At 44.1% G+C, this 26,940-nt stretch overlaps 2 protein-coding genes across 3 annotated transcripts; one reads left to right on the top strand and one right to left on the bottom strand.

Annotated features, from left to right (window-relative positions):
• The first annotated feature begins 920 nt into the window (after positions 1–920).
• Positions 921–21,770, top strand: LOC118125387 (protein FAM222A). Of its 2 annotated transcripts, none has more exons than XM_035183893.2 (3): positions 921–1,372; positions 10,465–10,630; positions 19,196–21,770. In XM_035183893.2, the coding sequence occupies exons 2-3, from the start codon at positions 10,501–10,503 to the stop codon at positions 20,602–20,604; spliced, it is 1,539 nt and encodes a 512-aa protein (XP_035039784.2). In that variant the 5' UTR covers positions 921–1,372; positions 10,465–10,500; the 3' UTR covers positions 20,605–21,770. The 2 variants fall into 2 exon arrangements, with proteins under 2 accessions (XP_035039784.2, XP_035039783.2); XM_035183892.2 differs by having other exon boundaries at positions 961–1,372; positions 10,462–10,630.
• A 1,586-nt stretch (positions 21,771–23,356) lies between these two features.
• Positions 23,357–26,905, bottom strand: LOC118125756 (glycolipid transfer protein). The gene is made up of 5 exons (XM_035184701.2): positions 26,652–26,905; positions 26,269–26,327; positions 25,477–25,610; positions 25,229–25,379; positions 23,357–24,210 (listed from the first exon to the last, which is right to left on the bottom strand). The coding sequence occupies exons 1-5, from the start codon at positions 26,752–26,754 to the stop codon at positions 24,028–24,030; spliced, it is 630 nt and encodes a 209-aa protein (XP_035040592.1). The 5' UTR covers positions 26,755–26,905; the 3' UTR covers positions 23,357–24,027.
• Between the last annotated feature and the right edge of the window lie 35 nt (positions 26,906–26,940).

The following is a 26,940-nucleotide window of genomic DNA, read 5'->3' as shown; positions in this document are numbered from 1 at the left end:
ACAGTTTTCAGGTATGTGCACTGCTCTACTTTTCATTTTACTCTGCTTTCACAACATGATCATAACTTATACTCCCTCTTCTACCTACGCCCATGTTTTCACCTGTGTCCTTTTGTCTGTACCTTGGTTTGTTTGTTTGTTTGCAAGCAAGAATACACGAAAACTACTGGACGGATTAACACGAAACTTGGTAAATATTGGCTGCTAATCGAGGATTTTCTTTTTCCCAACTTTCATTAACTTTGCAAGATAGAGCGTTTTCCACCATTTCCCCAAGAAATAATTAATGGATCTTAAATCATTTAGGAAACTGTTATTAATGAGTGTATGAAATTTGGTGAAGCTTTATTGAATTGAAGGAGACCTTGGCGGAGGTATGCGCTCTACTGAGTACCATATTAGTTTAGAGAGTATAGCTGAACAGATTCAGATTTCAATTGCAAAACATAAACAACTTTTAAAACAAGTGCATCTTTAATACATCACAAATAACAATCATACAAGATAGATAGATAGACAGACAGACAGACAGACAGACAGACAGACAGACAGACAGACAGACAGACAGACAGACAGATAGATTTTGACATACATGCAGAACATTTGTAATTGGGTTTTTCTTTACAATGTGGTGGGGTTTTTTTTATTTCTATACCTTCTATACTTTTATTCCATCGTTGCTCCCAGTCCCTGAGGTGATGCAGGTTTTTCATGGTCATTTTCTGTTTAATGGGGCTCCTCTGATTGGCTGAGATGCAGATATCATAATCGATCAGACGTGCAGGGATCAACATCGACCCCCCAAAAAACTTGCATCTGTTCCGGCGCCGTCACATCAGAGGCTCTTCTCCTTTAAAACACAGCAACGTGCTCACTTTGACGGCTCCGGCGTCACGGCAGCGGCCGCCTTCCCTCGCACACGATTGGCCGAGCCGTGGGAATATTCAAATGTACCCTTGATTGATTGGCCCGGAGCCGGTTTCAACAGTGCAGAGGACTCATTGCCATTCCGACATCACTCTCTCGCTCGCTCTCTCTCTGTGGCATACACACACACACACACACACTCACACACACACACACACTCTCTGCTTTTGTCAGCTCCCGGGATGAGCGACAAGCTGCTGCAACGGAAGAAACAAAACAACCGGTGACATTTCCTCCTTGTTACACTCGCGCTGAAGATGCTGTGGAAGTTCAGCTAATGGAGCCGGCGTCATCCATGGATGTATCCCCGGAGGTCTCCAGTGCGCACCGCGGAATCCGAGGCGAGATTGCTTTTTGCGGAGGAAATACGCCTTCCGAGCAGGGGAGCGACCAATCAGCCGTGGCCCACCAAAGATAAACAAGCCTTATGATAAGACCAAACTCTGTAAGACTTCTTTTATTTACACTATAACGCTCAAAGTATGTGTGTGTGGCAAATGTTTCTCTGGTTTTTTTTCCCTCTGCAGCTCCATAGGTGTGAATGGTCGCTGTATGTGTGCGTGTGTGCGTGCGTGTGTGCGTGCGTGTGTGTGTGTGTGTTGCCCGCACGATGACAGAGTGAGAATAAAACATGTCTGGTTGTAAAGATGCTCCGGGATCCTGCCCCGCATTGATTCCAGGTCGACAGCGCTAAAGTGGTGAAAGATGCCCGGTGCGCACTCATGGATAGGAGTGTCTCGCCCTCACTGTACATCAGTGTCCTGCTGTTGCTTAATGTGTTTTTATATGCAGCTATAAGCACTGTAATTTATATCCACCATAGAGAATGATTCATTTAATGGTAAAAAAAATAGTCCCTGGTTATTTTTATAAATATGGGAAATGTGCGTAATTTGGTGATAATATGGATGAGAAACGTTTGCGTAATGATGATGTGTAAGTTTCTGGAGTTTTTTTTCTCTTCTATAAAAACTGTTGTTTCGTGCGCCAGGGGCGTTTTTCCACTCTCATCAGCTGTGTGCGGTGCATGTGTGAGTTGGATGCTGTTCTGTGCATGCGCGCACCGAGAAGGCGCTTTTATAATGTCAGCGTCTCAGTGGAAACGGGAAGTGCTTTGAAGTATATTATCGGTCATTGAGGGCTGCCTGCCTCTGAAGGTTTCCATTTCTATTGTCTGGAAGCCGGAGGTGGGATCATCGCACCTCACTGCACCGGTGGCAGCCGGGGTTGAAGGTTATAGCCGCAGCAGAGGGGGCCTATAGATTATTGGCCAGGTGTGAAATTCTAGCCTGCATGCTCTTCCTGCTTGTTGCCAGATCCTTTATTACCCAGAGAGACGTAAATGTCACAGCTTCTCACCAGAGGCAGAGAAGAAGAAAAAGCTGCAATTTGGTGTCAATCATTGTCCTCTTCTTCTTCTTCTTCTTCCTCTTCTTTTGAGTGTGTTGTTGTTCAAGCTATTTTCTGACCAAAAAGAGAAAAGTATGTCAACTCCCCTGGGTTAATTCTTTCCTTTTGAGGCATGTGGTGATCAGGAACAGGCGTATCTGTCTTTCTTATGATTTCCTATAAGCATATTCAAAACCATGCCACTGTTGCCTTTGATGTACCGCACAGCTGTAATAAAAATTTTAGTAGCTTGTCCCCTTTTCATCATAAAGTATATTGGTTTGGCATTCGATCCATAAATCTGCTTCTCACACTAAAACCCTTTCCCCCAGTGAGCACTCAGTGCTGCGGGCTTACACATCACACGCTGTCATTTTGCTTGGGCTTTAGCAGCTGCGTTCTTCAGTTTTAGACGGTTACATGTCACTAATTACACAATGACAAATATTCATGTTGCGGTTGTTTGCTTGAAACTTGCTCTGCCCGGCCCTGGAGCTCTCCTGAGCTGATTGTAAATTGCGCGGTATCATGAGCAGTCGGTGTGCAGGTATCCCGTGGGGGTTTCCCTCTGATCTCACATCACACCCCGGCAGTAATTCCAACTCCGTGAAGAGAGAGGGGGATTTGTCATTTGGCTGCCTGCTTCCCTTTGCTATCTCAGGAGCGAAGCTGAGCTCTGATCTATTGTGAAGTTTCCCCAGGCTCGCTCAATCTCCGGGCCCACTGAGTTACTGAATGGAGGAAACGGCTCTCCACGACAGTGACCTTTTCTTGGACGATTATTACGCAGACCAGAACAAGGACTGATTAAGGTCACGTCTTTTTCTGCCGTGTCATCCGTTGATTCACATTTAAGACTTGTTATGTGCACGGGGAGATTTCCGTTGTGCATCAGTCTCTCGTTGGGAGACTGAACGATGAGATGATGCAAAATGACTTTGATCGTATCTACATATGCGCCCAGCCGCTCTTCCCATCATACATGGATAATGTAGCTGGCACAGTCGCTTCGCCCTTTTCTCCCGTGCACCCTTTGTAGTCACCTTTTTATCTGCTAAGAGATGTCATGTGTAATTACAGGCAGCCGGCCGTCTTTTGAAATCTGTCTAATTGGTCTTTTCACTCTAATAGGATGATGGAGTAGTGAAACTGGGGTTAAGGGTGGGAGGTTAAGGACTGGGCCTCTGGGGTCAACGGGGAGGGGGGAGGGACTGAGGGGGGTTATGTGGAGCTCCGGTAATCTTTATTTTGTCTACAGGACGGTGCTCGGTCATTACTTCGAATTAATGATCAAGACCGCCAAATTGCAACTGATGCTTTATCATTTAAGAGATGGAAGCTGAGATGATGACATCTTTGTTTGGTCCAGAGATCAAAAGGCTTCTTCTTTTTTTTTTTTGTCCTGAATATTTCCACGATGCCGGGTAGGGAGCTTATCATTAGGTTATAGCTCAAGTAAGAGCCATGCAGGCAGCGTTTCTCTCCACGGTATTTAATGAGTTTTTTGTTTGCTTCAAGATTTTAATGACTAGAAGGAATCGGTGACCCTTAACAGTGTAACAGTACGCCAAACAAAAAGATGACAGGGCTCAGGAAGGGGGTTTGGAGGGATTGAGTTCATGCTTGTTATCGTCTTTTTTAGTTTTCTCCTTCATAAAACTCTACAAAGGAGTCGGCCCAACAAAATGTCAACGTCAAAACTGAAACCATAGTTCCCCTTCTTTTCCCTGCAAAAACTTTTCAGCGTACTCTTCCACTTCCAATCTGTTATCTTTAGTCAACGTTTTCTAAAGGCTGGACAGCATACCCATAGCTCTTTGACAGCGTGTCTCGGCGTGCACACTGGGATAAGGATAAGATAAGGCTCTGTTTACCCTCTAATGCTACCTTGGCATTGGCCAGACTTTACCCCATGCGGTGAGTTTCTTTTACCTTGGCACCGTAGACGCGCGCAAGGGCAGATTTGGGTCAGTCCGAGCTTTCTACTGCCGACCAAAGCTGTTCTCGGAGATAAGATTTAATTGTGCAGTTTTGGATTAATCGACAAATTTGTGCCGGGCAATCTGTTTTAAATGAAAAATGTCCGAGGTAGTACTTTTCCAAAGACCAAATCCAGTGATAAAGTTCACTTGTGTTTCTCAACCAAACTTGAGAAAGTGCCATGGATACATTTGAACAAATAAGCAAAGAAGATGCCATTTATTCAACAAACTACAAAAATAGTGATTATATTGTTTATATATGACACATTAATCGTCATACCAAGGCTGTTTTGAAAGACTGACTCACACAAATGGCCTGCATTAACTCCAAAGTAAACGAGTAATTGTTTGTCAGAACTGTAAACCTCAAAGACAAATACATCACGCTGGCAGTAGCTGCGGCTGCTGCCGGAGTTAATGGTGCAGGCTCTGATCCCACGGAGCTGGACTGTCATTCATTTCAAACCATTTGTTTGCCGCAGTTTAGATGTTTAAATATTAAAATCCTGTAAAATACTGTTTGAGATTTGCAGACTGCGAACTGATGTATTTTTTTTTCACTTTCAGGTAGTGGGGAGGGAAACAGACAGAGGGTGAAATGTGGGACTGTAGGGTTTCTCCGCAGGTACATGCTCTGACTTTTTAATTGAGATCAGTCTCATTAAGACTTTTCATTTTAATATTTAGTTTATTTGCATTTTCAAATCCCTCCAGTTAGAAGGTGAATTGCCAATGTTGCTTTGCACAGTCGACCTATAGTGGGATTGTATTAATATAGAGCTTTCCTGGTCTTGATGAACAAACCATAAAATACATCTATGATTTTATTAGATTTGTTCTTCATACACACAGAAGCGCTGATCCCTCGCGGGTTTGTAAGACACCAAAAGTAAAGTTGCAACTTTCTCTATCACACATCACTCACACACTGCCGGCACAGCCATCAGGAGCAATTTGGCATTCAACGTCTTGCACCGGGACACTTGGGCATGCAGAATGGATGAACTGGGGATCACACCCACCGACCATCTGGTTCCCAGACAACTCGCTCTACCTCCTGAGCCACAGCCTCCCACAAAGAGGTTACCTAGGAGAAGTAAAAACAGGAATATAAAAGCTCAGGGTTTGTTGGGTTAAACTGCGGAAAAACATGAATAAAACTTAGGTAGTCCAACAAAAATGTGCAGGTTTATATTTGATTTATACATGCAGCAGACGTTTCACTCATATTTACGTCTTTGCAATAGTGAAGCAATATGTGGAAGATTATGTGGTGGACAGACTGTTCCTTGTCAGTGGATGATTGGCTGTTGTTACAGATCCATCAGACTTCTTCATCCTCAGCTTTCATTGTAACACAACTGCTTAGCGGCGGCCACATGACGCTGTGCACGGGAGAAATTGTGACGTTTATGTTCATCCCAGGCAACCAGCCATTAACGCTGCATGATTTACATCCATCTGAAAGCCGTGGACATCTGTCTGAGCATTGCCCGGCGTTTGCATTTACATAAATTTTGTGCTTGCACGCAAGTTGTATAGGAAATGCTTCTTTTCTGTTTCGTAAAACCGTTGTAATACCTTTTACAGGAGCTAATCTCAATGGAAATGAGCCTCATTGTTATCGGCCTCGGGCCTCGAGTGTTCTTTTAGCGTGGAGCAGAGTGACTCCGGGTTGTTTGGTTTTCCTGCATTTGAACCTTTGTGTCCTTTTTTCTTCTTTCTCCACAGAGAAGGAGAAGAGAGAAATCTGGGTCTTTCTTATATGCGGCTCTGATACCAATTATGCAAACTATTATAGAATTTAACCAGGGCAGCTCTTATCGGCTAATCCAGAAGTAATAGATTCTATTAAAAATGTATGAGGGGGTTGGGATGTGTGTGTGTGTGTGTGTGTGTGTGTGTGTGTGTGTGTGTGTGTGTGTGTGTGTGTGTGTGTGTGTGTGTGTGTGTGTGTGTGTGTGTGTGTGTGTGTGTGTGTGTGTGTGTGTGTGTGTGTGTGTGTGTGTGTGTGTGTGTGTGTGTGTAAGGAGGGCTTTATAGAGATGAATCCAGCAGCTGCAGCAGCCCTGTATGTCAGACTACTTGTCTAGTCTCCATTACTTAAACAGGTTCCTGCAGTGCCTACCTTAAAGACAGTATGAAAGCCATGCATAATATACTATTAATTATACAGCAAGTGGATTGTTATTCATGGGCCACGTCTTGTTCATTCAACGAGGGAGACGCTGCTCTTCCTCTTCTGTAATAACCATTTCCTCTTTGTTAATCATCTATTTATTTCTATACGTTCACCTCGTTTTTTTTTTAGCTTTTGTGTTCTTTCCTTTTCTCTATTTTTGTCCTGCAGTTTCTGTGTGGAAGGAAGGGGGGGGGACATTAGCATAGCACTCACATGCTAATCCAGCCAGAGAGTGAAAAGGGTGCTCGTCCTAAACCTTTTTCATTATCATCTAATTATTAACAGCAGATTCTGAGAACCGCTAACAGGAGCTGAGATGGTTTGGGTAGGGAGGGGTGAGTGTGTGTGTGTGTGTAAGTGGCAGTTTGAGTGTGTGTGTGTGTGTGTGTGTGTGTGTGTAAGTGACAGTTTGAGTGTGTGTGTTTGTGTAGAGCCGGTGTGTATCCCTGTGCATTTCATGTTTGCTGAGAGGGCGGCTCTCTTCGCAATTTGCTTCTATCTTCTCTCTGACCCTTGATGCTGCACAGACTCATAAAAGACTCCAGAAGGTCAGACACATGCTCGTGTATAATGAAGGGCTTTTTTCCCGCTTTGATGGTTGTTCCTGTGCTGCAGCTGTTGTTGTGCAGCCTGACAGGTAAAACGTTAGGCATGGCCCAGTGTATTTTCTGGGTAATCATGCATACCCTACTTAACAATCTTAAGGAATATGCGTACATCTGTCCTCATTTCTTCCTCATTGGTGCTAATTTGATGACAATGCGTAGTTGTCTCGAGAAAATTAGCCAGAGGGAATATTTTTGTTGAACAGATGCTGTTAGAATAGTTTTTTTACACGTCTAAAAAAAACTAGACTTCTATATTTCATTGACATTATCCAAAATGTTTCCGACAATATCGAAACCCTGAGAAATTCCCAATTTTATAAAAGGCAATGGGATGATTTCTTTTGGTCGCCTTTAAATTGGGTCATATCCACTTTACCTGTCCGTTTCTGCTATAACTTCTGTGGCCACTGACTTATGAGGAAAATAAACACTGCTAGCCAGTTACCCTGTTTTGTCCTTCCACTCTTTGTCACTCGTAAAGGATAACGATTATTCCCTTGCTGTTTGCTGCGTGATGTGAATAAAACTAATATACAATAATAAACAAACTAAATACATAAACTTCCATGATCCCACATTGCTTCACAACATCATCAAAGTAGGTCTTTTGTCATTGTTTTAAATTAGAGACCGTTAGCGGCCAAACTTATGTTTTGTACGTTTAAGATAACAAATCATCTCTGTGCCTGCAGCAGCCATCATTAAGTCCCTCCCTCGCTTCCCCCTTGGCCCCTCAGCTGACCATATCTTCTCGGGGAAAAAAAGCCCCGTCCCCGTCCCGGGAGAGATGACATCAGAAAAACGGGGCCTTTCATGTCCCGTCTGCGATGAAGGAAGAGGCTTGAAAAATAAACTCGTCCGCCAAAATGCCCTTATCAGAAAACCACGGGGGACAGTTAGATGGACTGCAAAGCACAAGGCCTTTATCTCGCTGGCACGCCCCTCAGCGGACCACGTCGTGCTGCTTATCAGCTACACGGATGTTGCAGGAGAGTGGCGAGGATTAGACGTCCTTGCAGCTTAAACTTTGTCCTGTTCCCTAATAAGCATGTTACAGAGGTCATTTGAAGAAATGAACTCGAAGTAGAAGAGTAAATATGAGAAGTGAGACGTCTGGTTTATAACAATAACCACAATATGTGTCTGCTGATTGAAGAAACACTGAACATCTTAGTAATGACAACGATCTTTGACCTTGTTTGTGGAAGCTGAGTTGAACTACGATAACGTCTGGCATTTCTAAGATTGCTGACAGTTACTTTGCAGTTGTCAGTCGTGAGATATCTCGACATGACATCAACAAAGCCACAGGCAAAACTTTTTGTTGAGCAGAACATGAAATGAAGGGGCTGGAGAAACCATATTGCTCGAGAATTGAGCCGAGATAACATCACAAATTCTGGGGTCGCTTTTATCTCTTATGTCTCCTCGGCTTTCAGGTAATTCTTCTCGAGATTCAGGAAGGAAGTCAAATTTTCACAAAATCTCTTTAAATTTAAAATTTAGATGGCAGGATGAAAGAAACCGTCATTACTCGCACTTTATGGATCATATCTGGCTCCCTTCTCTGCTCTCAGCGAAACTTTCTTTTTCTTTAAGCCACTGCTGGCCTCTTTGAATCATAATGACCTCCTTGATGTATTTTTTTCCATCTGCAAATTATGGGGGTAATGGAAGGTATTCCAATTCATGTCTCATTTTCTGCTAGTGAAGGGATTTCCCCTGAGATACTTTCCCTCTCTTGTGTTCCTTCTGCGTTTTTCGGCACCTCCCTCTTGACAAATGTGTGGTAATGGAGGGGTTGTTGTGAAACTGCTATTATTTTCAAAATGGAATCTGACCATACTCGGGCTTTTAGCGCTTCAGATGTACGTGTGTATGTGTGTGTGAGTGTGTGCTCAGATGAGACAGGTTGCTCTGAGCAGTTTGAAGTGGGCTTGTCACCGAGGGACAGATGTTGAGCGGAGGAGGGGGAGGAAGGGAAGAGTGAGGGCTGGCACCTGAGTAAAATGAAAGCCACTCTCTGTCTCTTCTTCCTTTTGAGGCGAAGGTAATCACGCTTCCGCAGCTCATCACTGAACATTCTGTTCTGTGGTTGACTCTCTTTAGCTGCTCCGCGGACCCTGAGGGAGAAATCAAGGCAAAATCCAAAGGAACCGAAAAACCCGAGAAAGAAAAAGAGGCAATGTGACAGCTGGATGCTGCTGGCTGCCTTTTTTTTGGGGACTATTGCAGTTGCTGGATTAACGGTATATACTGTACGTCTCAGATAGTTTGTTGCGGGTATACGAGATACCTAAATCAGTAAGAAGTTTGTGCAGTAGCCCCGGGTTTTTTTAGTTTTGCAGAGCTAGCATACAGATTTGCTGACTCCCTCAGATAATCAAAGTGAAAGTCAAACACCGTTATCACTGAAATATTCCCTCAATGCCTGGCTTTCTTTTCAGAATGATTGCTTCAATCAGCACAGTCGTGGAGAGGCGCCTTCTTCTTCCGACCGCGCCGCTCATTTCCTCTGACAATACTTAACCCTGCAAACAGCGCGGCCTATTCCGGGGAGTGAGCCGCTTTTCGCTTTCACCGCTGATCAATACAGCCATAAATTCATAGAACAAGAAACCCAGGTCTCGGGGATAGTAGCAAACTGAAACGCACCCCGAGGCTGCAGGAGTCCTTGTAAATGATCTGTGTGATTGCAGCTGACAGACCAAGGTTGATAACAGCGAAGAACCATCATAACAACTAAGCAGCGGGAGGAGATGGCGTCGTTATTAAATGAGATTACTTCCTTAAATGTGCAGCCTCCGCAGTTCAAAGCCGGGCTCCTGAATTTTAATGTGGTAAAAAGGACCCGAGACGTTGAAGAGTTTTAAGACATGTCAGCTGCCGGAGTGAAGTGGAGATGTTTTTGAAAGAGGAGAGTTTGTAGCGTGCGCGCCGGCAGTTTTTTACTCCGACATCAAAGTGATGATTGAATGTAATGCCCATCGTTATATTTTTTTTACTCTCCAAACGTTAAGTTGGCATCTGCTTTCTTTCCAATGATGGTTATGTGACCAAACCATGAAATGAGAAAAACATTTAAAATCAAAAGTTATGACAACAGAACTGGTCGGGGATTCATTCATCTTGGTCCTGCCTGAAATATCTCAACAGCCACCGGGTGAATTGCCTTGAAAACCTCTCGTAGCCATCCATGGTTCTCAAGAGAATGAAACCTGCTGACTTTGTTGATCCTCTGACTTTATCTTTATTACCAGCACTAGGTTACCATTGTCGTTTTAAAATGTCTATTTCTCAGTTTGACATTTTATTTGGTGTTAACTGGTATTGCGATAAAGTGAACAAATCTGTTGTTTTATCTTTATTCCAGCAGGTTAACCCAGGCTGTGAGCAGCCGTCGTGAACGATCATGCTGGCCTGTATCCAGAGACGACCGAACCTCCCGTCGCAGCGTCTGGCCTGCACTCCCAAAAGCCTCGATGTTGCTCCGCCGCCATTACTGCTGCCGGTGCTGCCGCTGCAGCCCTGCACCCGCAAAGGTGAGTCATGATGGCACACAGGTAACACAGAGGGCAGACAACAGGCACTCTGCACATTTATCAATGGCATAGACCGGTTTTGGAAGTTAATAGTAACTGGAAGGGTTCTTGTTCCTGAGTGACTTTTTAATCAATCATGTTCAGCTTGACCATGTCACCTTCAAGTGCACTTAAAGACCATATATCTTATTGGCAAAGCAAAAATAAAAGTATTTAAAGTATTTTTAAACATTGGATAAGGTGCAGCATATTTACTGTGCACAGAAAACTGAAAAGGAACAACAAGAATGAGAGAAATTAAGAAAATCATGAAAACAAGAAAGCACCTCTGCACCAGGGCTATGGCCCTTTAAGTTAAATCCAGTGGAAGCAGCTGCTCGTGCCTGCATGCTCTGAACTCCTGGATGTCTTTATAAACTGCAGCTTGTCCTACTCCAGGAAATCACTAGTAAATTCATTGACTTCTAGGAGCAATCTATCTGCTACACAGATACACATTATTCGTTTATAGTAGTAAAACACAGTGGAAGAGTAAATGTTGTCACTACTGCACAAAAGCAGCATTTTCTGCCAAACACGTCGTAACCCTCCCTCCATCGATACCACACGCGGCACATTCCCTCAGCAAGGCGACCAGAAGAGGAGCCCACATGGACAGGGAACTGGTTTAGTTTGGCAGTGGTCTGAACCAGGCCAAGACAGACTAGAGTGGAAATTAGAGATGTCCAAAATGTCCACGTATATGTAAGCGAGATACTTATTTCCTCCCATTGTGCAAACGGAAAAAGTTGAACACCAACATTAATCAAGTTCAATATGTTACTTACCTAGTTAACCTTACAACAGCGCGTTAAGCCGTCAGCTGCCGTTAAGCTCTTAGAATTAAAATAATGGCCAATCCTGATGATGATGATGATGCCTTTTAATTGGGTTGCTAATCACTGTGCTCCTGCGGTGCCAATGGTCAAAGTGGAGTCTGAAATTACGGAGTTAATCAACTCTCCCACACAGGGTTACTAATAACGTTCACATTTCAGAGAGCGCCCCCAATGTCAGTGACCTTCATCTTGACTGATTATGCCGCGTTCACTGAAAGGTTGAGCCGGTATCTCCGGGACTAACCTGGATTGACATTTGTAATTAGATTCCTTCCAGTTAATTGGTTAGATGTGACATGTCTGCAGAATTAGTCCTTGGTCGGATTCCTCTGTGTTTTGTATGTTGCTCTACATCTGTGGGATTTGTGCAGTGCTCTGAATACATTTTCTTCTTCTTCTTCTTCTTTCTCGATAGTCTAGATTCAGATAATGAGATCACAGAACTGCAAATGAAGTTATTCTGCTGTGCTTTCCTTTTTTTTTTTTTTTCATTTCGATTTTAAAAACTGCTGATGCCTTATATTTCTGTGCTGGGTCTGGTTTGGAGTTATATTGAAGATCTATAATTGCTCACAGTTTAATGGTTCAGCTGGGTGTATTGCAGTTTTATTAATACACTTAGCCATGAAACACGTTGACTTATTAGGTCCTTTGGAGATGTTTTGTTTTTTCCTGTAGCTGTTGCAGCATCATTATAGTGAGCCTGAGCTGTCACATATATATTTAATGTGTTTTATTTAGACCCATGCATGAACTGCTACTGTGCTGCAAAACAGGAAGTGTCCGAGAAAGCACGAGTATGCAAATTGTGACCAGTAACAGCGTGTACGTTCAGATCTTCCTCCGAGTGAATCGCAATCATTTGACTATCAGTGTTTGGTGAGCTGATAAGTCACATGCGCACCTTTTTTATGCCTGGAGAGCAGGGCGGTGGTCAGGATGATCTTATCTGACTGGTCCTGTTGCCAGTAAATGTTTCTGTTCATTTGCATGGGCCTGTGCTTCCTCACAAAGGCTATCTCTGCTCACGCATCACGCACCGCACCATTACACAGTCTAATTTCACCCTAATTGTGTTTGTAATTATCAGATTTCAATGAAGGTGTAAACCCGACACCTGCACATGCACACACGGGGGGGGTTTCACATATTCTAAATAATTTGACCTCTTCTCGGGTTGAAGCTGGGTGGAGCCACGCCAGGGGGTTTTCTCAGCTCACCAAACTCCATATACTTCATACACACTTCATATACTTCATATACACTTCATGTACTATATATATGAAGAGGTCAAATCAGCCAAATGAAGAGGAAAGACCTGTGTGGTTCTGCAACAGACTTATTTTTAGAATTACATACTCAAAACCAAATGCTGTGTTTCCTTCCCCCCTTTTAAGCTCTGTCTCCTCATCTCCTCATCTCCTCATCTCTCTCCCCGGGTGAAATACCTCTTTGTCTATTTTGTTATTAAATATTAATTAGGAATCAGTGGAGCACTTGTCTGCTAAACATTGGAACAGAAGGGCCTAGTTTGCCTCAGGCAGAACCAGGGGTGCGTTCCTCATCCTGTTTTCGACCCCCCCCCCTCTCCCTCCCCATTAGTTTTATGTACTGCGACTGTGCGTGGCGTGGTGCAGCACCCTTCAGCTGAAGCCTGACATTTCAAGCACAACCACAGGGAATAGACTGCTGATGGGAGCTCAGTCTGTGTGGGTCCGGGCTCCTTCATTAAATGAGTCGCTGTTGGATCATGTTAAATGGGGACAGACGCCGGTCGCTGCTGCGCTTTTGAAAAGCCATTTCCATTTTTAGCTATCAATAAATGGAAGGCACAGGACATAAAAGCTCTCAGCCCCACAAACCCATGCGAAAGATTTCTGAGAAAACCAGTGTGAGGAATTATGTGACGAGAGTGAATGCGAGCCGCGCTCCTCTCTCTCCTCTCTGCTATCTCAGCTTGAAAGCAGGGGGCTGGAAACGCTTCTTTTTTTTCCCACGCTGCTGGCCTGTGCTCGGGTCGGCTTTTAGAGGGGAAACTTTGCCCAAGCTGGGCCAAGCGGCACAGAAACAAATGAGGAGTGACACTGGTGCAAAGGAGTATTCGCCAGAGCCTCCTCCAGCACACATAACTAAGTGTTCAACCCCGAGGTTACTCCGGCACCCTTCACGTACAACCTGCTGACGAGGAATGAGGGATGCATGGGAAATTATTTTAGTGTGTTTATGGATGAAGGTTGAGAATAGAGACGTTAGATGTAAGAGCAGATGGTTGCTAGGTTGGTTCAACTACACAGAGGCCTTAACTGGCATCCCTCTGTCAACCTCTAAATGTTAATGTCTTTTCAATTTAGTACTCGTGGTACATGGTGAAAACTGCTGACAATGCACCGTACTCTTTAAGCCTCTATTAATTAATATTTTCATTATTTTTCAATCATATGACTAATATGAAAGGGGTCATTCAGTGACAAATGGGAGAATTAACTTTCAGCTGTGTTTGTCTTTTCTCAGCACTTCGTTTTAAATAACAAACATCATTTGCCTTTTAAAAATTCCCATTTTTCCGGTTTATGTTTTAATTATATACAAAGTCACTCAAGAAAGAATCATGACAGTCCTCTGGATAAACTGAAAACCCTTTACATGCATGTCTTGGTCACTGGTTTAAATAATTTAAACTTTGTGTCCGTTTTGTCAGTTTGACATGACAGATGGCTCTAAACACTACATTACCCATGAGCCAGAGGGAGGCTACTGATCCGGGCTGCTAAGCAGAGTGGCATTAGCATTAGCAGCAAGTAGCACTATGATCGTATTAGCTGTATCTATTAGCAGTTTTCTCAGCCTAGCGTCGTAAGCCACATGTATGAGAATGACTGGATGTTTCTTACTGAAAAGCACCTTGGGAGTCGTAGTTCAATTCTCATCTTATGTTTTTATTTACACTTTAATTTTTTAACCCAAGTTATTTTCCACCACAGTTCACATTTAGCACTAATTCAACCGGGAGAGTTGTGTGTCCATCAGCCACGGACACTGTGAATGTGAAGCACCCACAATCTGCTCTGACACCATGGAAACTCAATAACCACTTCATAAATCATCCATCTTGTGGTCGCTGTGCATCTCTGTGTTTGTTTTGACACGTTAGGCCCCAGACTGAAGTTGAAAATCTACAGACTGAAGTTATCCATCACCAATAAATATAAGTTGTAGATAGAATCATTATCCAAAACGGAAAAACTGTATAATTATATTTTTGGGCTTGAATATGGAGGGAGCGCAGAGCAGCTATAATTTTTGGTGTTATCGCTCTGTCTAACTTCTGATGAATGGAGGCAGGGCCAATTAATTACATGGTTCTAATGACTATAGGCTTATTGGGCCAATTGGGCTAAAAAAAAGTGGGGGGGGTTGTCATGGGAACAGAGACATAGGTTTTACATTTGTCGTGAATGTGGTCAGGCCCTGGTTTGCGAAGGTGGGTCGAGGAGTATTTTGAATACCAGAAATAATCGGTGTGGCGCTAAACAAATTTTTATGCCTGCTGAGGAGCCCTGTCATCAACTGTCAGGTCTCTGATGCTATCTCACTAATGTGTTCAGGAGGAGTCCCCACCATAAGATCTGACATTTCAAGCCAACCTGTTTGGATATTAATAAGGAATAATTACCTAGCGGTCATTCCCATTCCTCATGTCGGGCCTCCGGGGATGTAACAGTCAGGAGGAGTGGTTTCTGGAAATGCAAAGTGCTCGCCCGCCTCTTTATTTCATCCCTGCCTCTGGGGCTTGTTTTGCCCATAAATTAGTGATTAACTTTAACTGCTCCAAAACAATGAGGACTGCGCTCTAATCTGGGGGCTTCAAGTGTGACCACGGGAAAAAGATTAGCCCGTTTTGAGTTTTTTTTTAAAGTGGCAGAATTGTATGGGGGTTGGAATCAAGGTTGTGAAAGACCACAAATTGCACCGTGGCGTGATTATAAAAAACGCAAGGTTTTGTATATTTGCAGATTATTCCTGTGCAAACATTTTCCGTCTTCTTTCAAATCACAAACACACACATTACACCAATCTCCTTTCTCTCTCTCTCAACCCCCGACTGTTTCTTTCCAAGCGAGTCTCCTGCATGTAAAGAGGAAATCAGGATTAGGTGTTTCCTATGAAAGTGTGCCAGCTTCTCTCAGCGTGGCGCCACAACACTTGCACACGGCACGTTTAACGCGCGGCGTGCCCTCCTAACCAACAACACCTTCTAGCATGACTAGTGGGACCATTAGAGGGATCAATCGAGAGCCTCGGATGCATCGTACATCAGTGTCATTATGCAGATTCTTTTTGAGGCACGGAAAATGACAAACAAAGCTTTTTTTTTAATCCAGCACGGCCCACTTTAATCAGCTGTGTCTGAGGACAAGTAGGGAGGGGGGGGCTGTTAAAAGGTCAAAGAATTTAAACGTGTAAACACTGCGTGATGCCGCGGCCGGGGCCTGCTCGTGAAAAGAGGCTGATGTTTTTCTGGGCTGTTTCTCGTCTCTCTCTCTCTCTCTCTCGGTGCCTCTGCTCTGTGTCAGGGCTGAGGAGCCGCGTGCAGCCTGCAGGTTAACGGTGATGAAGTGCTTAAGGTCAGACTGCTAATTATCTCCCCGCCATTCCTCACCTGACAACACGTAGCTGCCATTTCCCCGGTTGTCATGCGAACGACCTCGTATTTGTTTTTCATTTCTCGTCTTAATTTTTTCTCCCCTTTCGCCGTGGCTACAGGGGGAGAAACCCAGGAAAACATGTCAGGGTGAAATGCATGGTTGACACCCATGAAGGAGACTTTTGAGATTAACTTACAAAAGATTACTACAGATAATGTGCTTTAACCTTTAAAAAATATATTTTCCATTGAATTAAACTGTAAAGCCACTGGTTGGAGCAGAGATGGAAGTAGAGAGAAGTACAGTTAGAGAGAAATAAAGAAAATGTACATTACTTTGAACCACTTTCAGTTGGTCTTTGGTACATTAGGTACATTGCCGAACCACTAAACATTAAACATGCATTAATGGAAGAACATGAAGAATCTCATCTCCTAAAAGGCAACATAGCCGGGATGAAGCTAAAAGCTGCTCTGCTGCTCAGACGTTTCACCTGGTAGGTTTCTCCCTCACACATTTTTGAGCTGCAGTTGAAACACCTCGGTTTTAAAAGAGCTAAACAATCCTCTGAATAGAACGAGCGTTGCCTACTTTTGCTTGTTTTCAGGATCAATGATCTGGAAGCATCAGACTTTGAAATGGACCAGCAAAGCAAAACCACTAACTTAAAAGAAAAACCTTGCTCCGATTCTGGAAAGTGCAAACGACGCCTGCAGAGCGATAAACGATACTTTATGCACACCATCAATTATCACTTTCATGTGTATATATATATATGGCCCCGGTGTTGAGAGTGAGGACGAGACAGCAGCCTCCACAAAGGAGGCTCATGCTTTCTTGGCACCTTCAGAGGGAGACTTGAGCTGTCGTGGAGCCAGATTGTAATTAATGAAGCACACATTGTTGGTCCTTTTTTATTTATTTTTTTTAAATTGGGTGTGTTTCGGAGGAAAAGCCTTGTGAGATGAGCAAAAAACGATGCAGCTGACTGGTAAACATGACGTGCTGGGCTGCAGTTTAACACCCGTGATTGGTAATAAAGTCCTCAAGATTGAAACAATTACCTCTGGTTGTAATTTAGAGCTTAGCGTTAATGCTGGTCGTGCTGTTACTGTCCTCACTTTGACTTTCCCATTATCCAGTAGTCGCGCTCCTGTCGGGGGATCAGCCGAAAATGATCCCCCTTTTTCTCATGCATATGCCACGCAGGAGTGGTCCTCGGATGACAAATATGTGAATGCAGAGTGGGGGGAAAAGGCCTATTTGCTAATGAGGTTTCCATAGCGGCACATTAAGGCAGCCACAGTGGGGAAGTGCAGCTGTGTTGTGTCTCCATGGCTCTGACAGGGCTGTAATCTCTGGACTAACAATATCAGACACCCTGCGAAGACGTGTTAGCATTCAAAGTGTTTGAAATGTTTGTGGAACAGCGAGCCAATCGCAGCATGCAGGGCTTAACGCTGACATTTAACCAAGCGAGAGACGACTGAAGCGCCTCACTAAATGATCTCTCTCAGGTAACTGAGCAATTTGAAGGCAGAAACAAGAGACACGTTTAGTTCTGTGGTATCGCAAAGATTCATTTAATCTTTTCTATCACTCCCCATTACCTAAGCTTCTTCCAGGGTGGTTATGATCCTCCTCTACTTATCATTTATGGTCATAAATAAAAGCTTTTTTTTTTTTAGCCAAAGGCCAGAAATTGTTATTGCAGCTGGTTTTTCCTGTTACCTCCGACTCCGTGAGCAGGATTATGTGAAACCAGAGAAGCGAGAGCTCACATCTTGATGCTGTATACAGTATAAACACCTCTCCAACATCCCAGATGTCATTGTTTTCTATAGCAGCACTACGCCGCGATACATAATAAGCAGTGTTTTGCTTTGTTGTATTTCTCTGTAGAATTCATTCACGCTGCCGGCACCACGGTGCCGCCGCTCCTTCTGCCTCGCCAGGAGATTTCTGGATGGATTGAACGCTCCACCTTACCTCCTTCCTCCATTTTAAACACCCAATTTATTTCTTTCATGAGATGGATCTTGTAGATTGAATCATTTTCACAGTCGGGAGGCTCACTGTAGGCCTGAAATGAAATGAACTCCCAAATCAATTTCAAATGGGAACAACAAGTGAGCCTCTCCCCCGCATCGCTGGAATTGGTTTTGTTATTGAAAATGAAATGAAGTGTTTTGTTTTTTTATCCTTATTTTTAGAAGCTTTTTGTGGCAGATTACAGGCTTGTTATTTCGCCCGTGATGATTTCCACCGACTTATGTAGGTTAATTTCAGCGCCTTTTCTGTTTTATGTCAGAAACTCCATAAAAGTGTCGGCCTGAAAGGTGGCTGTAATTTCAAACAGGTGATTTATTGTTTTTAAATGGCTCCCACCGTTTTCCACCTCACCTTTGTTGCAAGGAGTTAAGCAGCCATGAAATTGCCTGAATAATAGTGTTTAAATCCAATCTTAGTTTGTCCCGTTAGCTTTCCCACACACACAATTCAATCAGAAGTGCTCTTTGTGTGATTGCTCTTTTTGTCCCCATCTGCAACAACTTCTCCTTCTCAACGTGGACTCCAGGGTTTTTACAGTGGGATCGGTTCAGGTTCATAAAAGCATTAAGTGGAACAAACCTTCATTGACGGGAAGCAGCGATGCTTGAGTGATTTCAGAGTTATTGAGGAACGGCCAAAAATGAAAAGTGGATCAACTAAAAATAATTTAGTATTTAAGCGAATTGCTGAAATATCAGTTGTGTAGTCAGCAACAAAAATGACTTTAAAGCTTTTTTTCATTCGATCCTCCAACACCTTAATATCTTCAAATGAATCTCATTGGAGCCACTGCATCTGATTTAGCTCCTCTCCTCTTGCTCTTCCTCTAATTTCCCTGCGTAACATTGAACAAAATCTAAGTTTTAGAAAGCATCGAAATTATGTTGATGTCTTCCATCATTCCATTAATAGTTCTGAGCTTGAAGGGTAAAAAAAACAGCAGAGCTTCTTTGAGACAAATCACTTATTTTCATCTTCTTTCTCCTCAGGCGAGCTGGCCACCGTGATTTCCCGGTACCCCTCTCCTGCAGAGTTGGATGCTTTTGCCCAGCGGAACGCCAACAGTCCGCTGTCCATCAAAATCTTCCCCTCTGAAGTACGGGTGCCGCAGCACAAGCAGCTTAACAAAACCGTCAACGGCTTAGACACCACAGGCACCCACCGCTACAGCCCGTACCCAGGCTCAGGAGGCCCCCAGGGCTTGCTGGCCATCAAAACCTCCGAGGTGGTCAGAGGTGGGGTGAAGAACTCTGAGGGCAGGAGGACTAAACATGCAAACAACCAGCCGGCCTCTGTGGCACCGTATAATAATCCTCTGAATAATGGCTACGCTGTCAGACATGGGCACAAGGCCTATCATATAAGCGCATGTAAGCTCTCTGATGTACCCATTGAGACACTCTGTTCCGGTGCGGGGATGACCTCCGGAGATCAGAGCGTGCTTCCCCGGTCGGAGCTGGCGGAGGTTCAAAGCCTGATGAGGCAGATGAGCCGAGTTCCCCACAGCCAGGCCCTGCAGCTGGGGGGGGAGGCGCGAGCCAGCCCCTCCGTGCAGGCCGTGGCCGCGGTGGCACACTCTGACTCCGACTTTGTCCTGGGAGTGCCGCCCCAGAGCAGCCTGGCATTCACAGGAGCGATGCTGCCCACGCAGAGTGCAGACATCGCCAAAGCTGGCTACCTGGAGAAAGGAGACTACACAGTGTGGCAGCACAAGCATCCAATTCAGCAGCAGCATCCGTCATATCAGCAGGTAGCAGTGAGGATGTACAGCGTGAGTAACGGTGCTCAGGGGCATCGAGCAGCACAGGCCGGGGTTGGCCAGTCTCCTGAAACCTGCCTCCCTTTGGCGTGCTCCTCTCAGCTGGCCTACAGGCCGCCTCCTCCCAGCGTGGGTGCTGGGCAGGAGCGAGTCAGCAGCTCGTCTCTGAGCTGTGCTGCCATGCAGGGCGAGCGCGCCGTCGGACAGTACTTCGCTCCTCTCTGGGACGGTGTCCTGGCCACCCCCAACAGCGACTGTTATACCTCTCAGGTGCTGGCAACGGGTACATGTACGGCCAGGCCTAGAGACATGGGGTTCTCCCACCCCCACCTCCACCCAAACTGCCATCAACGCCACCACCTCCCTCAGCATCATCAGCCTCAGCTGCACCCTCCTCTCCCCCCTCACATGCAGGCCTACAGCACAGACCAAAACCTCTGTTGTGGGCTGCCTACTTCCAGCCTGTGCCACGCTGCAGTGCTCAGCAGCAGCCTGCAGTCTCTGGAGTGCCTCATCAGTGACATCCACCCTCCCTGCATCAAAGAGCGCATGCTGGGCCGTGGGTACCAAGCCATGGGAATGCCTCAGCTGCTGGAGCACCACCAGACAGCCCACATCCAACTCCCCGTCTACAGATAAGACGAGGCGCTGGCGCACAGCGGGGCGCAGAGGTGACAAGCCTGACAGCGGAAGCGTGTCGGTTCAGACGTCTGCGGGAATGAGACATGCCTTTTTACGTTCGTGCATGTACTGTATCTGAAGACGGCTTGGTGTTAGAAGCCCGAAGGTAAATGATAATCATGACTTAAGATATAGGTTTATCTTATGGACTTTTTTCTGTTTTTATTTTTATATCTTAAATGGCTGTTCTCCGTTTAATACTGATGCTGAGCACCCAATCATGATCTTATTTTAACATGTAAACACTGTCTGCTTTTCTCTGTCGGCCTTTACAAACATGGGAAACCTGCGAAACTGAAATAATCATTGGTACTCGTCTAAAAACACTTGAATCTGACAGTTTATGTGAATATATTATGGGTTTTTTTCCATATTTGAGAGGGAACGCTTCTTGATTATTAACTCAAATTATGTTCGTCTGTTACTTTAATGTGAATTTAGTTTTTCAGTGCTAACAGACATGTGCTTCAGCAGTATGATGCCGATCCTCCGGGCCGGTGAACATCTTTTTTGATCATTTGCGTATGAATTTTTAAAAAATGTGTTTTGTCATGCAGTTATAGACAAAAGTGATGTAACTTAGCATCGGACTTGTTTTGATGTAGTCACGCTCAGCTCAGCATATTATGGACTGTTGCATATCCAAATCAACACTGTGGCGAATCAGGCCAAGCAAGATGTGCAGTTTGGTTGTGTTTTTGTTAAGATTTTAAATTTCTAAAAGAGGGGTGTGTTTGGATGTGACAGTTGTTGTGGCAGCGTAACACGACACCTGGGAATGATGGAGTGCCATGTTGTGGAGAGCCGGCCGCCTGAATCATTTACACTCCTCTTCTTTTTAGGGCTATATGATCTCTGATGGCGTGAGACGTGTGACTGAGTAGATCTCTGTGTGTCGGCACTGGTTCTGTAAAACTATTTATTTATGTCGGCCTGTTGAGTTACATAGCAAACTGTCTCTATAATTATAAAGTGCAATTATTCTATATGGACATGTGAACGCTCTCCATGAAGTATGATGTTGAAATAACTACATTTTGCAATGTATGACCCCAATCCCTCACCCCCCCTTTTTGGCCTCTTCTTAATAAGGATTGTCAAGTAAATGAAATTTTCTAAACCCAGCCCAGAGTTTGTGTTATTAAATAAGATTATTTATTATCCGTCCAACGTGGAGCTGAGGAGACGGTTTGATTATATTCATGAATGATAAAATAGTTGTGGAAAGGAAAGGAGACATTTTTCTGGTTTTATTGCAAAGGGATTTATAGCTTAACCACCGGGCATGTCTCTCTGTTTTTTGGCAAGCCATAGATCTCATTTTATTAAGATCTATCTTTTTTCCACCGGTCGATCTCGGCTTTATAATAAGATGTGAGTCCGTCCTGAGCTAAAACACATTGGACTGGTTCCTCGATAAATGATGCAAGTTGAAAGCACTAATTTTGTTACAGTGAATTACGTCGGGGGAGACGGATGGCCACCGCTTGAGGCTGAAGACACGGAATACTTAAAAATACAAATAAAACGTAGCAGCCCTCCTTAAGATATTACGCTTGTGCATTAAAATTACATTTATTCCTGATAAATCCATGAGGAAACTGCTGGTCGCATTATTTAGAAGTGGCCTTGCAACTCCCCATCTACTGAATTGCTAATCTTAAACTGGTGCGCCTGCATGCACCTTTTATGTTGCTTCATTTGTCCCGCCAAATTGGATGCTATAGCTGTAATGCAGTTTAGATCACCACAGACATAAAAATGCACGCCCACTTTAAGTAGCCTATTACCAAACAAATAACCTTGGTGGCGTCGATAGCGGCATCAGATGCAGTGTTGTGAATAATGCTGCAATATTCAATTGATGACTACATTGCAGATACATATTTCAGAGGGAAAGGTCAGTGGCTTTGTCATTGAGGCTGGGCTGTAAATGATTTCCTGCCTTTAGCCCATTGTGTCCCCGGCTTCGCTCGGAGCTTTTCCGCCCTATCTATCAGTCAGGACAGGCCAGGCCACTCTTCTGATAAACCTACAGGATTACAGACATGCTCGCCTCGCTCTCGCTCAGAGACGATTAGCTCAGGCCCGGGCTCCTCTGGGAGAGGAACCAGAGCCACTGTGGCCTCTGGGACACTCTTCAGATAAGTAAGACTGGGCAGAGGAAGAGGTTGGTCGATTTGAGGGATTAGGAGACATGAAAAAGAGAAGGGATTTTCCCCACTGCTGATGTTTGTGTGGGGAGGGAAAAACATTTCTGTCAGCAGTCGGCCTTGGAAACATGTTCATGTTGAGGACTAAAAAGAGATTTTCACAAACCGGCTCTTACAGATGAACAAACATCAACAAAAACTGTTTTTTAAAGAGCCATTTAAAATCCAATTTGACTGAGACTGAAACTAGATTTGTGTTGCAGATTGTTTGATTTGGGGTTTTATCCGTAACAGCTTCAAATCTTTGATGCAGCAGCTGCACCACTAATGTGATTAAAAGAGAAAACTAAGACAAGCAAACATCGCCACCTAGAGTACATGTATTGAACTGAATGTAGGTGTGAGTTCACTGGTTCAATTTAACATTTACTTGATACTTATTTTTGAGTATTCCTACATCAAATTTGTATAATCCTAAATAGGTATAAATTCTTAATAAATGCGTACATGCCATGTTTTTTCCTAAAATGAGAAAAAAGATATTTAGATGTAAAATGTTGACGTAAAAAGAATTAAGTTTAATTTATACATAAATAGGAAACAAAACAACACACAGCATGAACACCAACACAAACTTGAAAGAAGCAAAAGTTCAAAAGAATAAACTAATTCCCTCTTTAAAACTGAATTACTGGCAAATTAATTAATTAATTCGGGGCTTCTTCTGAAAACACTTGTTCAGTGACACCATGAGAGCGCTGAGAACAAACTGTACAACTGCTCCCAGGTTAATAGCGGAGGTGACTCCCCCCCCCCAGGGCTCAGGACACAGTGAACACCACAAACCAACAGAAAGGTTTTTGCAGAGATAACAGTGTTTACAGTGAAATAGTCTTCTCTCAATGGAACAGGTGAAGGCCAACACTCAACACACACAAAGCAACCGCCCACACAACAACACGATCCTTCATAAAGTGTGAGAGCTGCACCGCTGCGATAACAATCTTGCTATTACTTGAAATCATATACAAGCACAAAAATACATAACCTTCAGCTTGAATCCAAGGATTTTGCAGTATTAATATGTTTTAAGCTATAATTAATGTAATAAATACCAAACTGAACAAAAAAATTACAACAACACAAATAAAGTCACCTCGTCTGACAGCTGGGAGAGGGCTGACAGACGAGACGGTGATTCAGGACGCTCCTCCAGGTCCCAGTCACGTCAAACGGTGTAGTCCAGCTCTGCGTTTAGATTTGTGAACATCTCGTAGATGGCGTCTACAGTGGCGGTGTAATTAACCAGGAAGTGATGCACGTTTGACAGACAGTCCTCCTCTTTCACTTCCTCTCCCTTTGACAGCGCCTTGAGGAAGTTGGATTTGTAGGGAGCTGCGTATAACGCCGTCTATAATGGACAAAAAAAACAACAAAATTAGAAATGGGTTTGAATAAATATGCTCAAGACTGAGTTCTTCATCTCTCACCCTAACCTGGGTGTCATGTTCAATCACCAACCATCCTCCTCTGACCATCTTGTGTCGATCATCCAGTTCTTTGCACGATAACAACATGAGAGAAACCCAGCCTCTCCTGCCTCAGTATACCACCCAGCTCTTGATACAGGCCCCTATCTTCTCCCGCCTCCTCTAATTCAATGCCCCTCCAACAGTTCTCCTTTCACGCGCGGCAGAACCCTCACAGATGACGGCTCTGCTTTTCCATCAACCTTAAAGGGCACATGTCACTCCGCTGCACATCGACCTCCACTGGCTAAACGGTGGCCGCCCGAATCAAATTCAAGTCTCTAATGCTCGCCTGCAGAGCGACCTCTGGGTCTGAACCCATCTACTTGAACTCAATCACACAGGCTTATGCTCCTTCTTGGCCACTATGTCCCTCCAATGAACGCCGTCTGGCGTCCCCATCCCTGCACACAGGGAACTCACAGTCCAGACTGTTCTCACTTGTGCTTCCTTGATGGTGAGCAAACGCTAAAAGAGCAGGGCCGTCTCTCTTTATCTTGAATTATCTCTGAAAGGCTCATATCGTCCAGGGGCCCCTCTTCCCCTAGCAGCGTTATTATGTAACTTTGCCAGATGTCCTTGCACTTTGTCGTCTTGGCCAGATTTATTACTTAGTTCTCACTCCGAGGTCTCCTGCTGTACTGAAGCTCGGTTGTAGGCATTCACTTCTAAGTCAGAAAAGCACCGGCTGCCAGTAAATACATGTAAATAAATAATCTCACAATACACTGTGTGAAAGAAAAACAATAAAAATATACTAAAATGAGGAGAAAAGAGATATAAAGATAAAATCACCTTATCTGAAATAACTGTTTCACAAAGGTCAAATTCCTATTTTCTATTATAATTACTATAACTGGTTAAAAAACAGTTAACACTTAAAAAGAACATTTTCCTCACACTGAAAATCTTTTGCACGATCCAGCCGTGGTATCTCTTCAGTGCCTGCTCGTAGGCTTTGGTGATATTGATCCGTATCAGGTTGGGGTTGTTCTCATCTCTCTCTCCGTCCACCAAACTCTGCAGCAGGATCTGAATGAAACGGAGACCCCTGCAGGAGAGACCTGGTATTTCTTAGAAAATGAGCCCGCGATAGCAGAGCGTTCAACTCACAGTGTGTCATAACGTTGAGTTTAGGGAGCGCTCACCTTTTCAGCCACATCAGAGCTAACGTTGCTCCAACTTTGGGCCATTCTGCTCCATGGGCTTCACGCTCTACCTCCAGGATGTCCTGCAGGGTGACGTACTTCGCAGGATCCTTGAGGTAGACGGCTCGAATTTTCTGAAAGTGCACATATATCACAAAATAATGACAAGAATTCAAAAATAATTACTTGTTATAATGACTTAGTTTCCCCAAATCAAAATCATGAGCTAGTATTTCAGGAAAATGACTCACTAGCTCCAAATAATAACTTAGTACCTACATGTACTAAGTTAGTTACTCAGAATAATGTTCTACTAACTCAAAAATAATGACTTTTACTGAAAATGATCTCTTACCAACTCAAAAATAATGCCAAGATCTCAAAATAATGACTTTTAATCAAAATTGAGACTAAGTTTCTCAAAATAATGAGCTAGTATGTCAGGAAAATGACTCACTAGCTCATAATAATGAATTAGTACCTAAATGTGATAAGTTAGTAACTCAGAATAATGTGTCTTACTGACTCAAAAATAATGACAAGATCTCAAAACAATGACTTTTAATCAAAATTAAGACTTTTAAAAACATGAAAAACATGAGTTAGTTTTTCAGGGAAATGACTCACTAGCTCAAAATAACGACTTATTAACTCATAGTTTGGATTTATCACCTAATAGGAGCTCCAGCATTTGAACCCCAGCTCCCATTTAAGTTCCCCACTATGAAAACACACCAGTGAAGCAGCAGAGGCCAGAAACTGAAAGGGCTTCCAGGCAGATGTGTATCTCACCGTTATATTTCCATTAATGTCAGATTTGATGACTGAAAACACTGTTGATCCCAAACAGTCTGAAAGAGAGAGAGAGAGATCAGTGAAATGTGACTGACTCGTCCGCGGCTCTCACGTGGGGAGGATGCATACAAATAGGAAGGAGGAGAAAATGAATGTTTCAGTGTTCAACGAGTCCACAAAGAGTTTCTCTATCTGCTGAAACCGAGACCCCACGGTGCGGTTCTCCAGCAAATAGCCACGTCCCGCTCCGCTCTTTGCCTCAGAAGAATCATGTGTGAGCGTGGACATGTCATGAGGAACAGAGTATGAACCGTGACAGCGTCAGTGGAAGTGACTTTATGTTGCTTTGATCGACTTCAGCTAAAAGGTTTTCTACTCACCGAAGAAATGCGGGAGGTGGGAAACGGCCTCCAGGAACAACTTGGTGTCCACGGACTTGTCAGGGGGCAGCTCCTTGAACTGGTTGTCCAGTAAAAGCGACATGATCCCGGGTGCGAGGCAGCGGCAGCAGCGGCGGCGGTGGTGGTGGTGGTGAGGCGGTAGCTCTCGGGCTGGAAAGAACCCGGAACTGAGCTCTTGTCAGATGGGTGGGGGAGCAACACCAGCCCCAGACCATCCTCCAACAGGTGGAGAATTCAACACGTCGGTGTGAAGGGAACACACACACAC

Source organism: Hippoglossus stenolepis, chromosome 18, assembly GCF_022539355.2.
Source record: "Hippoglossus stenolepis isolate QCI-W04-F060 chromosome 18, HSTE1.2, whole genome shotgun sequence".
In the NCBI taxonomy this organism is placed as follows: Eukaryota; Metazoa; Chordata; class Actinopteri; order Pleuronectiformes; family Pleuronectidae; genus Hippoglossus; species Hippoglossus stenolepis.
Note: the sequence above shows the minus strand (reverse complement) of the source record. Positions and strands in the feature narration are given on the sequence as shown.

Excerpts from the sequence above, each read along its gene's own strand:
- LOC118125756 (XM_035184701.2), bottom strand. The coding sequence starts at position 26,754 with ATGTCGCTTTTACTGGACAACCAGTTCAAGGAGCTGCCCCCTGACAAG. Across the intron at positions 26,328-26,651 it reads CCACCTCCCGCATTTCTTCG|ACTGTTTGGGATCAACAGTG; the intron begins GTGAGTAGAAAA and ends TCTCTCTTTCAG. Across the intron at positions 24,211-25,228 it reads TCGTGCAAAAGATTTTCAGT|ACGGCGTTATACGCAGCTCC; the intron begins GTGAGGAAAATG and ends TGTCCATTATAG.
- LOC118125387 (XM_035183893.2), top strand. The coding sequence starts at position 10,501 with ATGCTGGCCTGTATCCAGAGACGACCGAACCTCCCGTCGCAGCGTCTG. Across the intron at positions 10,631-19,195 it reads GCAGCCCTGCACCCGCAAAG|GCGAGCTGGCCACCGTGATT; the intron begins GTGAGTCATGAT and ends CTTTCTCCTCAG.